General features: G+C 41.3%; 1 protein-coding gene across 1 annotated transcript in view; it reads left to right on the plus strand.

Annotated features, from left to right (window-relative positions):
* EFHC2 (EF-hand domain containing 2) overlaps window positions 1–15,574 on the plus strand; it is a 1,536,365-nt gene that overhangs the window by 819,207 nt on the left and 701,584 nt on the right. The window contains exon 9 of the mRNA XM_044072376.1: window positions 8,003–8,148. Within this exon, the coding sequence (XP_043928311.1) occupies window positions 8,003–8,148 (146 nt within the window). The remainder of the gene's footprint in view (window positions 1–8,002; window positions 8,149–15,574) is intronic.

A 15,574-nucleotide genomic window follows, 5' to 3' on the forward strand; every position in this document is an offset into this window, starting at 1 on the left:
ATATGCCCCCAAAGCTCATATATTTCTGTAATAGATAACATAACATTAAAAAAAAACTTTAATCCACTCTCTCCTTAATGGACTGGCCAGTAATTCTGAATTCATCTGACCCTAACACTACTCACTTCTATACTGGCTGACATGCAAAACTCTTGATTGGCAGTAATTCAAAGACTATACAAAGCAGAAACTAATAACTGTTTAATCTACAAGATTAAAACTTTTCTACAACTCAGAGACAAGGCATTGCATTCTTGGAAAGTACTTCCTGCTGCAATAAACAGACAAAACTACACCCAGCTAAGCAACCTTGCCAAACAAGCAATATGCTGTCATAAAAGTCACATGATGTAATCATACCAAACCTCACTAATAAAATCACCCAAAAACTTAGAGAAAAATGTCAACCCTCATACAGAGCACAGTAACATTCCCTCTATGAATTTCACATCCTCCCAACTTTCTGTCTCTGATTTCATTTTGGCAACCTTCCTATCTCATTCTCTGGCCAATTGCAGACTGCCTCTGCCACTCTCTACTCCCCTCCGTACATTCCTTCATTCTATTTCACACCTATCGCATCTAAGGACATCCATTCTCTACTCAAATAAATTAATCTTAATAGCCTGCACAGTAAAATCTTCACTCATGGTTTATTTATCACTGCAGAGACAGCATCATAACCCTATTGAAGCACATCTACAACATGTGTATTATACCTAATATTATCCCTAATATCTGTAAAAATGCTATTGTGAAATCTCTCCCTAAGAAACCCAATGCATCCAATACATCAGACATTTGGCTCATTTCTATTTTCCCTACCTTAGGTAAGATTCTGGAAAATTGCTTTACATGCAATTCACTCAACACATCAACCAATATCACCTACTTTCTTAAAAGCAGTATGGCTTTTTGTCTGGTTGCAGAACACTTACAGCTATCTGGGCACTCACTGACAACATTATTTTTGGAATGAACAAATGCGTAATTACTGGATCTATTTATATTGACCTGTCCAGAGCCTTTGATCTTGTTAATCACTCATTTCTCCTAGACCATCTAAGTGAAATAGGCATTAGCAATGACACATTGCCTTGGTTCAAAAATTACCTCATTAACTGTCAGTTCTCAGTGAATTTAAACTCATCAGCCTCTCTGTCAGTCCCTCTGCAGAAAGCTGCTCCCCATGGATCTATTCTTGCATCTCTCCTTTCTAACTACATTAACAAACTCACTTTAACTTACCCCATCTTCCCCTCCTGTTTTATGCTGATAATATGGTCATGTTTTGCTGCAGCCACTCTGTCTCTTCGCTTGAACTTGAACTTCAGGCTGAGTTTCATGCCCTTATTCAGTGGGTCAGTGATAAACAATTACTGCTTAACGTCTTTAAACAAAAACATTGCTTTTTGTTACTATGCAAAAGCTCAATTCTCTCTCCAGACTTCTTCAAATCCTGGATCATTCCTAAATTTTCAACTCCACCTGGACTACAAACACACACAAAAATCAACTATCTCCTATTTTAGGGTAATCGGCTCTACTCTGTTATTTCCAGACCTTGTAGGGATGCCAAAGGTAAAGATATTGTACCGGCTCAGCTAGAATAGGTTTTCTTTCTAATTGCTACAGGCTCTAAAAGAAATGTATCTGCCAGTCAATCCATCTCGGATACCATATGCAGATTTATCACTTTGTCAATGAGAAATGAACACAACTGCAAAATCATTGAAAAAAATAATTGGTGCCTGTAAAACAATGTGCAAACACCAACTTACCTTTCAAGTATTTCACCTTATCAAGAATCAGGCCTTCACCCATTAGTCTCCAGATTATTCAGAGATGCACCAAAATACAACTTTAGAAATCTTAACCATTCAAGTCCTCTCCTCCAAACCTCCTAAACTTGGCTTCATTGCACAGATCATGTTTTCTTAATCCTTGATCCCAAACTGTGGGAATCTCTCCTTCTTTTCTTAAGGATCTTTCATCTTACCCCATTTTCTGATCAGAAATAAAAGCACAATTTAAGACTCTAGGAAAATGGTATCTCTCTGGTCCTATAACTTAATGTCTTCCTACTGTTCTTCCCAATAAATGCTTTACTCTGGCTCTACTTTTCATTATGATTCTTTCAGTGTGCCAGCTCTCATTTCCACTCTGTATGTAATGGCAGTCACTCTCTGTATTCTGTCTTGTAGCTATTGTATTTATCCTGTGCTGAGACTGAAATAGTTCCAATGAGATCAATGCTCCACCCTGATTAATGTATTAAAATAAAATACATAAATAAACAAACAAACCCCAATAAGACGAAGTAAGAGTACTGTCTTCTAGGGCAACAAGAGTATCAGAACTATATGTCACAAACCTTTTGTCACAAGATATTTCAGAATGGTCTGTACTGCATATATTCCCCAAACACTATAATCTAAATGTGCAGCCTAGGAGTAGGGTGGGTTTTTGCACAGCTGTACTGTGGAGGATTCTGCAACTGTTCTCCTGCCATGTTTATAATAGCACTGATTGGAAATCTATCCAAATGTTACAATTTACTCTTAAAAGTTACCCTTATTGAAGATGACAATATAGCTGAATGTAAATTGATATAACAGTCAAGCCTTTGAGAGCTAATTACTGTAACAGTTACACTACCTTCCTTCCATTCCCTGAATAATTGTACATAGTTATTTATGACTGTAGTTCAATTTATTTCAGAACAATTAACAGTTCTTTTTAATATATTCATTTAAAAATACAGGTTGCCACAATCACATTTCTCTATGGGAATGAATGAAGAAGCTCAAAGAACAGATGGCTTCTAGCAAAGAAGGCTATAAATAAGTATTTGGTGTAACTTTGAAGGTTTACAGACCATTGGCATGGGAAAACCTAATGCTTTTATAGATAATACAGTACTGCTTATGGAACCGAGACTGGGATGTAGACATGAGTAAGGTGGGATATAACTATGGCATACCATTGTAGAGCCTAGTGCTCAAAGATCTAATATGTTCAACATGCAGTCACTGTTGCGGCAACCTAGGATATCACCACACGGCAGATTTCAAAACTTTAGAGCACCTTCACTGTGCTCTGACTTCTGTGTGGCTTGAGGTGGGGCACTTTAAAATAGCAGTTAGACTGCCAAAAGCTTCAGACCTTTCTTGATGCTGTAATGCGTTCCTTCTGTGGACTTCATAAAACTGACAGTCACTTAGTAATCCTTCGAGGCTGGATAGATGAGCCCCCTGTTGGGGAAAACCTTCTGTAATTTTATTTTTCTGAGGAAAATGTGTGTGTGTGTGTGTGTGTGTGTGTGTGTGTGTGTGTGTGTGTGTGTGTGTGTGTGTGTGTTTTCTGTGGACTGCCATGTCTTGTGGGGGAGTTTTATTATGCAAATGCTTGTGTGAAAAAAATATAAATTCTGTTTTTCAGCTGTGTTTTTCTACATGATTATGTAAAATTAGTGTGTTAGGGGCAGAACACTGTGCTTTGGAGGGAATGCCATTTGTGTTTTAATCTCAAAATCCTTATTTTCATGTGAACTCTTTCAAGCTGCACTATCCATCTTTCATTTTTTTTGGCTGAATCTTGGAGCATATCCTGGTCTCCTTTGTTCCTCCTTCTCCCATTTACAAGAAAAATAAACTTTCTTGGGTATCTTTCTGTGTCAGGCTTGCACATTCATTGCCTGAGCCACTTATGGATGGCTCTACTGTGGCTGGGGTTAGTTTCTCGGGCCAGTCATTGTTGCCTATCAGTCCCTCTAGTATAGCTCGTGAAGCCACTAAGGACCAAGCATTACATATAATTCATAGCTGTTGGTTTGTCCTCTTTGGCAAGGGAGAACCACTCTTGTTGGTCTCAGGGGAAGGAATGGGTGAAGGCTTGTAGCTTTGCTGGGTTGGGATGCCTGATTCTTGGGATAGTGCCCCTGCTATGAGTCAGTCTTTTTCCAAGAGTATCCCCCCCCAAAAAAAAAATAACAACTGTTACTTCTCCTGTTTCTTTCCCTATGGACAGGAAAGATTTGCTGGGATTTGCTAGGGATTAATTTCTGCTTTTAATGGTTAAAATCGTGTTCCTTCACTCATTACTAGTACGAAAAAAAGATTTCCCTCACAAACTGACATGGGTTCCCAGTGAGTATTGGGGAGAAGAGAGGGGGAGAGTTTCTTCAGTATTTTCTAGTCAAGTTGAATATTCTAATTCTGAAAAAGTATTTCTTTGGATTTCTCTTGAGAAGTGCTGTCTTTTTAGACACCTTAGCAAAAATGAAAGATGTTTTCCAGTGGGACTATAATGAAATTATTATTATGAATCTGTGCAATGGCATATTCTGTAGCCTGTACCTGTTTTATCAGCCTTATAGGCTTTCTTTACAACTTGCAGTATGCTTTACAGTCAACCTTGTGCTCTTAGAAGGTCTATTAAATTATGCAGAATACTTCAGACTCATACATTTATGTTTTCTAATCCTAAAGCAAACTATGCAGTTATTTCTTTATCTAAAATTCTACTGTGAAACAATTTGCTAATGCTAACCCATTTCCTTCTGATAAGGATGGGAAAGCTTTTTATAGATTTGGAAAGAAAGTTTATTCTTCTGCTACTTTAACTTTCGGAAGTTTGAAGTATTAGTCTTGCAAATTAAATTTGTACTGATTTCCTCTGAAAATATGAGAAAGTTAATTGTTAACCTTCTGTCTTCATGGGTTAAAAATTATTGGGAATTCCATAACCGAGACTGCTTCTTATGTAACCAAGCACTCCTTAAAGTGTTGCTATGATTCTGCTGATGTTTTCTCAAGAGCAGCTACTTAGGAGTGAGTTATGAGAAGATTTGTTTTGTTACGTTCTCTAAACTTACCAGAATATGTTAAAACAGAGATTTTAATTTCTTATTTCTTCCCTTAAGAAAGAGTTTTTGATTGCTGAGTTACTTCAAAGAAATTATGAAATAGGGAACATATTCAAGGATTGGCCTATATTTTCCAGCACTTTTTTCTAAGTTTATTCAAAAATTTTCTTTCGAACTCAGCACCGTTCTTCAAGAAGCAATTTAAGCAGCAAGTTGCTAACAAACAGAACTTCAGCAACTATAGCAAGAAAGCTCTAAAAAGAAAGTCCTCCCAGAACCAACAACAGTAATAAAAAATGACTATTTGCCTCTTCAGGCTCTTCTCCTTTCCCACTGTGCCAATGTATTCATCAGTCTGCCTCTTCACAGGTGGCATCAGATTATTTCAGTCCAATGAGTTCTGAGAATCATCCTGCACTGGTACATATGGCTGTGGGGGGAGTCCTTCCTTTTCAGGCAATTTTTCCTCCTGTAAAACAAATAGCCCTGTCTCCTCCAGTTTAGGAGCAAATGTTGTTCCATGGGATGAAGCAAATGGTACCCACAAATCAGAGCAACTAAGATTTTTATTCAAGGATCTTTCTGGTGTCAAAGAAAGTGGGAGTTTGGAGACCAGTCCTAGCCCTATCCTTTCTCAACCTGTTTGGTCAAGGTTCCAAAGTTCCAGATGTTATCCCTACAAATAATGTCACTGCTCATCCCTTCCTTCTGTTTCATGGTAACACTAGATTTAAAAGATGCTTATCTTCACATTCCTGTTGCAAGGAATTCAGATGTTTATTGCGGGGAGTGCCTTCTGTGTGGAGTCTGCATATCCTCCCCGTGGTTGGATGGGTGTTCGAAAGACATGCATAAATGGGCGTGCCTTAGTTGAAGGTTAAACGTCGAGCTGGCACCTCGGCGTTCGTGAAAATCTACTGCCAATCATTAGTGGACCGGAGTTCCGTTGTGGTGACCCCTAACTGGGAAAAGCCGAAAGACAACAACATTTTTCAGCTTTTTTGTATCTGATGCACATTTTCAATTCTGTGTCTTACCATTTTGTTTATCTCCTGCACCAGGGGGTATTTACAAAGTATCTACAACCAGTGATTGCTTATTGCAGAGTTCAAGGATTTCACATATTTCCTTATTTAGAGGATTGTCTTCTATTTGCAAACTATTTCTCCAATTGTCAAGATTCTCTGACATCTATCAAGAAACTAATTTTCTGTTTGGGGTTTCAGAGAATCTACAAAAATCATCCCTTATTCATCGTAAGAGAATATTTTTTTCCTGGGATGTCTTCTGGGTACTTCCCTAGGACAAAACAGAACTGTACAAAGAAATCTTCCTGAGCTTTTCCAACCAGTCTCTGCCATTTGACAGGCAATTGCTCAGTATTATGGGTTTCATGACCTGTGTGATTATCATGATTCCTTTAGTAAGAAAGACTTCACATGAGAACATTTTCAGTGGTGCCTCAGATAAGTCTGGAAACAGCATAAATACCCTTTATCTTTTTTTATTCCAATTCTGGAGTTTGTGAGAAGTTTGGTGGATAGGCAGTTATCTCTCACCTTAAGTTTTCCCTTCTGTTCAGTCTGTCAAAACAGAAGCTTTTGCTTGGGGGGGGGGGGGGGGTAGCAAAATTTTGAAAGTGCAAGATCTTGGAAAAAGCATGACAGACAAAAGCACATAGAGTTCAAAGAGATGTTGACTATAATCAATGTTCTAAATGCTTAAACCATCTCTGGTGTCCTGGACCTTTGCAAGTTATCACAGACAACACCACAGTGATGTGGTATATAAACAGACATGGGGTTCTAGATCTTACCCCTCTTTGCAGACTTGCTGTTATTACCTTGGAGGAATCAGCTAAGCTCATTTTGACTCTTAAGGCTTCATGCATTCTATAAGAACAAAACATTATAGCAGACAAGTGGGAAAGGACCAGGACAGTCCCTCACTTATGGAAACTAAACCGGATGGAGGTGGGGGGTTCCTAGGAAGTGATCTAACTAATGGAAAAAACTCATCTACATCTATTTGCCTCCTTTTAAAAGATACAATTAAAGAGATTCTGCTCCCGGGTTCCTTGCAAACTGGCCTAAAAGACAGATGATTTCTCATTCCCATGGATGGGAATGTTCTTCTTTGCTTTTCCACCCTTTCCACTGATATCCAGAGTCCTTCTAAAGATCTAGAGAGACTCTCTAAAAATAGTGGTGGTGACACCCTTTTGGCGCAGGCTATGGTGGTATTACCTTCTTTTGAAATTGGCCGTGGGCAGTTGCAAGCTTCTTCAATTACTGAATTTACTCACACAGGACAGGGGATGTTTTATAACTCCCCAGCCTGGAAAACTTCTTTTCACTGCTTGGAACAAAGAATTTTGACATCTTTTAGGCATATATTTATTTTTATGAGGATGTGCAGCAGTTGCTAAAAAATGCTGTTTATATATTTACATGGAAAAGATTTTCTAGTTGGTGCCGTACTATGAGTTAGGGCCCTATTAAGGCCCAGATGCCTTTGGTTCTTGATTATTTGTGTGAGTTATTTTCTTCCGGCCTCTCTGACTCTTCTGACAGGATTCATTGTATGGACATTTCTGTTTGTCTGCTGTTAGAGCCCCCATTTCTTCCTGTCCATAAATTTATCATCTTTTGAAAAGGGTTTTAGATACATACAGAAAGAAAAATATATACAAGTATAAACACGCATCATTTTAATGAGAACAATGTTGGTGGTTAATCTATGATGTAATATTATTTAGCATTTATGAAACCATTATGATATCAGTAGTGGAGTGGTGTGGTGTGGTTTACTGCATTTAAACTACTGGAAATTATATAGTAAAAGTATGAAGAAACATATACATAACTTGTTTGCATGACTTCCTTTCATTGATGAAGTGTAAAAGTTTAGAAGTATTTGTAATTCAGTTTAAACATGTAGTTTAACTTTTAAGATAACACTGCATGTTAACATCTGGAATCCATAAATCTGTGCAATACAAAATTTGTTTTTAACTTCAAGTTGTTGATTGCTTTCCATACATCTTGCATGACCGAAACTCTGAATAAAGATCTAACAGGATTTTCTTGGCAGTGGAAGTTGAATGACACTCTTTTCCATGAATTTATTTTTTAGACAAGGTCTAGAGAGCAATGTTCTGAGATTCGTTGGCATATTGCTAAATGAAGGAGGACCCATAGATGTTGACCGCAAGTTTATCATCTTATATTTTTTAAGTGATGACACCATTGCTGTCTTTGAACCTTCACAAAGGAACTCAGGTAACTGAAATACAGTGCATATACACTGACATGGGCCAGTGGTATATTCCATACTTTCCATTTATTTGCTGTGGCTAGATATATCTTTGGGTTGGGAATATCTAATTTACATATACATGTAGATAGGACTGACCAGGAGCACATCCATGTGTAAGAAGCTGCATAAAAATTTACCAGCATATCAACTAGTAAACATGGCTGGTAATTTAATAACTAGCTAAGTGATCTGTCAAATTTGATATAGTGTTTGATTCCCATGACTCAGGTTAGTAGGATCCCCATGCCCCCAAATGTACGATGTGAAATTGTTCAATCTCGCCGTTTGTTCTTACACATGGGTTCGGAGCCGATCCTCGGCTCCGAGTCAGCCATATCACTAGCTCGCATCTTCGAGAAAGCTCGAGGCACAGTAATATCCCATGATCCTCCGGTGCTAACCCTCAGATCTAGTTTGCCGCTAGCAGCAGATCGCATCGAGAGGCTCGGGCCAGTACAATTTTTACTGTTTTTTCTTGTTAAATATATATATATTTTTTATATTCTTATAATCTTTATCTTAATAATTGATAGCTTCATATATATAGTAGTTGTGTGTACTAGTTTAGGTAGTTTGTTACCTTTAAAATTATTAGTAAGGGCCTTAGGCCGTTTTTTGTCTGTAAGAACTTACAGTATTTAAAAGAAAGTTAACTTTTTCTATTTTATTTTTTCTTTCAAAAATATATATACATATATCTCAGTGTGCTGTGGTGTGTTTTTTATACATTTATATATATATATACTTATATCTGATATTGTAGTTAAAATGTTTTCTATATAGTGCTGTCTTTTTTTCTAGTAGAATGTCAGAAAAGACTAAGAGTGGATTTAAAAGGTGTCAGTGTGGACAGAAGATGTCCATTACTGACAACCATTCATCCTGCGTCTACTGTCTTGGCCCTCTCCACTTGCAGGAAGACTGTTCCATCTGTTATTCCTTTAGTGGGAGGGTCATGCTGGAAAGACGCAGGAAGTTGGTGGACAGAGGTTTAATCAAACCTGAGTTTCAAGAGGCCCTGGACAAGGCTGAACAGGTTTCGAAGTCTTCGAAGGGGTCGAAGTCTTCAAGAGTGTCGGAGCCCAAGTCATCGGCTCCGAGCACCTCTTTTCAAATTCGGACACCGGCTCCTATGACTTCGGTGCCGGGTGTCGAGACCTTATCTCTGCACGAGGCTCAGGTCTTGGAGCCGGTATCAGAGGTACCACCGTCTACTATCCTTCGCTCGGTGATGGCTTCGATCCCTTTGACCCGTTCTTCGAGGCCACTTTCCGACTCCGATGTGGACCGAGTGGTACAGAAGCTTATGGAGAACTCGGCTTTGTCAAAATTACTCGAGGTTTCGTCCCAGTTGGTTTCAAAACTCAAAGCTATTCCAGTTCCCTCGACACTTCCTCCTCTGAGACCCGTCGAGTCATCGGTGTTAGGAGTCGAAGAACCAATGATTGTAGAGCCCTCGGTGCCGAAGCCTCCAGTAGTGCTATTGGCTCCATTGACCTTGACTCCTTCGGAACTAGCCGGAGAGTCTCAGAGCCGAGCATCTTTCCTGGGTTCCGGGGGGGATAGTCGAACCGAGATTTCGGTTCCGACTCTTCCTCTCGGTGCCTCGGCTCAGATCAGTTCGAATCCGTCCTCGGTGTCGGAGCTCGTGGTTCCGATTTCGGAGAAACGACCTCCTTCTTCGGATCGGGTTGGATCTTCGGGTCGGGGCACCGGTGCCTTTGACATCATGAGGAAGGTCTTGTCAGATCAGACACTTACTTCATTGACTTCTTTATCTCCTTCCCCAAAAGGTCTGCGTTCTGCTTCTGTGCCTTCGGTACCTACCAAGCGTCGAGACCCAATGCCTCAGAAGTCCCCAGAGGGAGACTCTGGTTCCTCAGATGCATCCCCAGAAGCTCCCACTGAGGATGTTCCGAGGAAACGACTGTGCAAGAGGAGGCACATAGATTCCCCACAGGAATCTCTTACATCTGATACTGATTTAGATGAAACAGAAGGGTCCCCGTGGTACACCTCTGAGGATGTCTCTTTTGCAGACATTTTGGAAATCCTGAAGCAAAGAGGGGACTGGCAAACCCTTACCCCTTCTGCGGATGAATCGGTTTTACTGAAGGCATTTGGGATTCAACCTTCTACCTCCTGGGTGACTCCTCCCTTTGACGATCTCATGGATCTAGTAGCTCGGAGGGCTTGGGAAACACCTGATACAGTGGAACCAGTCCCGCGTAAACCCAATAAATACATGACAGCTCCCCAAGATAAAGCCTATCTTACAAAAGGAGTTCCCGTAGACACTATGGTGGTGGCGGCGGCCACTAAGAAAGAGATGTCTGAATCATCTTCCTCTGTCCATCCCCCTAATAAGGATTCTAGGACAATGGACAGATATGGGAAGCACATATTTAGTTCGGCGACTTTTTCCATCCGATCGCTCAACTACCTTATGCATTTTACGTGTTTACAAAGAGATCTCATTAAGGAATTAGGAGATACTCTTCAGGGACACACAGATGCTGCTGTCGCCGAGAAAGTGACAGCGCAACTTAACATCCTAAATTCCATAGTCAACTCGTCCATGAGGCTGATTTCATACGCAGCCGAAGGATCGAGTAGAGCGGCAGCTTCAGCGATTGCACTGAGAAGACAATCCTGGTTGCGCTTATGCTCCTTTGCGGAAGCCTTTAAGTCTTCATTTGCCAATGCCTCCTTTGATGGTGCCTCCCTGTTTGGGCCCAAAGTAAAGGAGACTCTCACGAGGTGTGAACAAGAAGGGAAGACCCTGTCTGCCGTAGGGGTCCGTTTTTCCGTTCCATCTAGACCCTACCCTAAAGGGCAATGAGGAGGAAAGATGTGGTTCTGAAAGACTCAGTGATCTTTTCAACACACCCAAAGTGATGCCCCCTCCAGAGGCAGAGGAGGGGGAAGAAATGGAAGACGCCGCCCAGCCGGCAGAGGGGGTCTGCAAAATCAGGGTGACAGAGAAACCTTCTCTGGAAAACCCTTCCAGCACTCCTGAGTGCAGGCCCGGCTGTCCTACTCTGGAGGCAGTCGGGGGTCGCTTGGCTTTATACCCAGAGGCCTGGCTAAATCTTACATCAGATTACTGGGTAAAAAGCATAGTTACCAGAGGCTACAACATTCCCCTCATAAAAATACCACCAAACTCCAAAAAACTCCCAGATGTTCCACCCAGTCTGCGAGACCAAGCAACCATAGAGATAAGAAGGTTGCTCGAAAACAGAGTCATCCAACCAGTCCCAGCGGACCAAATAGGATCCGGAACTTACTCAAGGTTCCTTTTAGTTCCAAAGAAAACAGGGGACTGGAGGCCAATTTTAGACCTCAGCAAGTTAAATACCTTTGTAAAAAAGGAAAAGTTCCGGATGGTCACGCTTCAGTCAATCCTTCCTTTTCTACAAAAGGGCAACTGGATGTGCTCTATAGATCTCAAAGACGCATACTACCATATCAAAATGGCCAGGGCGTCCAGAGATCATTTGCGCTTCCGGCTGGGAGCCAGTCATTTCCAGTTTCGCGCTCTGCCCTTTGGTCTCACCTCAGCCCCCAGGGTGTTCACCAAATGCATGGCAGTAGTAGCATCTCACTTGAGACGAAAGGGATTCCAGGTGTTTCCTTATCTAGACGACTGGCTCCTTTCCGCCACCACCAAGTGTCGTCTTCTACAAGCCAGGGACTACGCCATCAATCTTTGCTCTTCACTAGGCATAACGGTGAATTTTGGAAAATCTGTCTTATCGCCGTCACAGCGTATCTTATTTATAGGAGCACAGCTAGACACTTCCCTGGCTCAAGTTACTCTCCCCCCATCAAGAGTGTCAGACCTCAGGCACCAAATTTTGCTCCTTCTTCACAACAACAGATTCTCTGCATGACAAGTATTAAGAGTGCTAGGCTTGATGGCAGCATCCCTTCTTGTAGTTTCTTTAGGCAGAATGCACATGAGGATCCTTCAATGGATGCTATTCGCCCAATGGTCGTATCTACAACTTCCACCGTCTCACGAGATCTTGATCATGAATTATTGCAAGAAGGATCTCTTGTGGTGGATACACAGTCAAGAGCTAACACTAGGACGACCCTTTGTATTACCCAGTCCGGTAGCAACTCTAACCACGGACGCTTCCCTGATAGGGTGGGGGGGATTCTTTCAGGGACAAACAGTCCAAGGTCAATGGTCCAACATGGAGTACAATCTGCACATCAATGTTCTAGAGATGAGGGCAGTGTTTCTAGCGTTGCAACACTTTCACAAGTCCTTACCTCAGGGAACAGTGACAGTTCAGACAGACAACATGTCAGTGGTCTGGTACATAAACAAGCAAGGGGGAACCAGATCTTACCCGTTATGCAGAGAGGCCCTCAGAATTTGGCAATGGGCAAAGTCCACTGGACGCTTTCTGATAGCAACGCACATCCCGGGGATTTCCAACGTAATCGCGGACAGGTTGAGCAGAGCCATCCTGTTCCCTCACAAGTGGTCCCTCAAACGTCAAGTGGCGGAAGAGATCTTCCGCAGATGGGGCCAGCCTTGCTGTGACCTGTTTGCATCCCCTTTGAATGCCAAATGCAGAAGCTATTTTGCCCTGTTACCCCCCTCAGGGGGTGTCCCCAGGGACGCACTGGTATACGATTGGTCCCCGGGTCTCCTTTATGCTTTTCCTCCTGTTCCACTAATTCCCAGGTTTTTGCAGAAAGCCAAACGTCTGGACAGGACCATAATACTGATAGCCCCATTCTGGCCTCGACAAATCTGGTTTCCCTTCCTTCAATCCCATCAAGTGGAGGAACCATGGATTTTGGACCCGGAGTCATATCTGTTGACACACTCGTCGGGAGTTCCTCACACCTTCCTCAAGTCCCTCAAACTGACAGCTTGGCTGCTCCGCTTCCCATCTTAGCCAGGTCAGAGTTACTATCTCCTGCAGTACAACAAATTATCTTCTCACAAACCATCTACAAGAAAATTGTGCATCAGCAAATGGAACCGTTTTGTGCACTGGGCCTCCAAACAAGGTATAGATCCATTCGGGGCCCCAGTACACAAGATACTAGATTTCCTTTCCTCACTTTTTCAAGAAGGAGCATCAACATCCACTATAAGGGTTCAACTGGCCGCTATATCCAATTTTCATACTGGCAGTAAGGATGGTTCTCTTATGTCTCACAGACTTTGTAAAGCCTTCATGAAAGGTACTTTTCATCTCCGTCCCCCTTTTCATAATCCAATAGCACCTTGGAATCTTAATCTCATGCTGTCGCAACTCATGTTGCCCCCTTTTGAACCAGCAACCACAACTCCGTTAAAATTGCTTTCGTGGAAAATACTTTTCCTGGTTGCCATCACTTCAGCCAGAAGAGTTTCAGAGTTACAGGCTCTATCTATCCGGCCCCCGTACATGATTTTTCATCCGGATAGAGTAACCTTGCGCACCAATCCATCCTTTCTTCCGAAGGTTTGTTCAATTCAGAACATCAATCAATCTATTGAACTGCCTACCTTCTTTAAAAATCATTCCAATAAGCTGGAATACACATTGCACAAGTTGGACGTTCACAGACAACTAAGATTTTACTTGCATAGGACAAAAGAGTACAGAAAGTCAGATCAACTATTTGTCTCATATGCTGACCAAAGAAAAGGACAGGCAGTAACGAAGGTTACCTTATCCAAATGGCTCGCAGATTGCATAAATTTCGTATATGCTGAATCCAAACAACAACTTCCTTTCAAACCCAGAGCTCATTCTACAAGGGCGATTGCTACCTCTTCAGCCCATACCGCTTGTTTGCCTTTAGATACCATTTGTGCAGCGGCAACTTGGGCAAAACCACATACCTTTATTGCCCACTACAAGCTAGACAAGAGCTCCAGGGACAGGGCGACATTTGGTTCCACTGTACTCAGGAATGTTCTCCCTTGAGCCACCCAGGAAAAAGGAGCTAGGGACGCTACCCGTGTGTAAGAACAAACGGCGAGATTGAACAATTTCACATTAAGAAGTTATGTCTTACCATAACGATCCATGTGAATTGTTCATCTCGCCTTTGTTCTTACATTCCCCCCCTCCATCCCCCGTCCTACGGTCTGGGAGAACGGTTTTCGATTAGATTCCTTTTCAGCCTTTTCTAGGTATGGTTGACATGTTATTAACATCAGTAATGGCATCTTTTATCCTCTACCTGGCAGTAGGGTTTCAGACAATTTGTAGTATTTGTTCATAAGTGTTTTAGACACATTTCTAAGAGGGATTCTTCTGGTATAGCAAACTAGATCTGAGGGTTAGCACCGGAGGATCATGGGATATTACTGTGCCTCGAGCTTTCTCGAAGATGCGAGCTAGTGATGCGGCCGACTCAGAGCCGAGGATCGGCTCCGAACCCGTGTGTAAGAACAAAGGCGAGATGAACAATTCACATGGATCGTTATGGTAAGACATAACTTCTTATTAGTAATGTCCAATTCCCTGCCTACCGTGTAGAGAATTATGAGCGAGTCTCCAGTCATAACCCGTTTGTTATGTACTTGAGACATGGATATAGGCACAATAAGTGTTTTACGGCTTTGAAAGCTGTACCATGCTTTGTGCTGCCACACACAGATTGGTCATCACAGAACAGTGGTGGTAAAAGTGAACAGTGCAGGAAATGTAAAGAGCTTTAAAACATGTTAAACACTTAATTTAGCCAATCATTTAACATATTTTAAAGCTCTTTGCACTTCCTGCAACTGTTCTTTGGCAGCCACCAACTGTAGTTAATGATCTAGGGCAAAGGTAGAACTTAGTGAGGTAAGTTTAACCAAAGCTTAAGCACCTTTTTAATGTCAAAAAAGATGCTTTACAAGCCTGTCTTCTCCCTGTTTTTGAGTGTAAAAACTACAAGAAAAACCTAGCCAAGCTAAAGTTTTCACTGTGTGATACCTTAAACACCTTGTAATAGAATGTTCATGACTTTTTACTTTTTCTTTTTATGTCTTAATGCTGGGACATCCAATACCTCTCAACTTCTTAAACTAAGAATCTGGACAAAGCCATAAATAGAAGTAGGACAAAGACCCAAGAATAGGGACAATTTTTAAATATTGCTCTTACAAATTTAGAAAGTTGATAGAATAGCACTTTTTGCATTAGCATGAATTTTCTGAAGGGTATGAAGTCTGAATATCAAATGTCTGTCATTATTTTCTAACTTTAGTCTCTAATGATTTGCCACTAATTTGCCAGAAAACCATAGTGTTATGAAAAACAGACCAAAAATATGAGGCAAAAATCTGGACATTCAGCTAACATCTGTACAGTTGAGAGGTATGTAAGGGATTTAATCAATCCGTAGGACATCTTTGTTCCTGTGGTATCCTTTGAGCAG

Source organism: Protopterus annectens, chromosome 5.part0 (assembly GCF_019279795.1).
Source record: "Protopterus annectens isolate FY-2018-M chromosome 5.part0, PAN1.0, whole genome shotgun sequence".
In the NCBI taxonomy this organism is placed as follows: Eukaryota; Metazoa; Chordata; order Ceratodontiformes; family Protopteridae; genus Protopterus; species Protopterus annectens.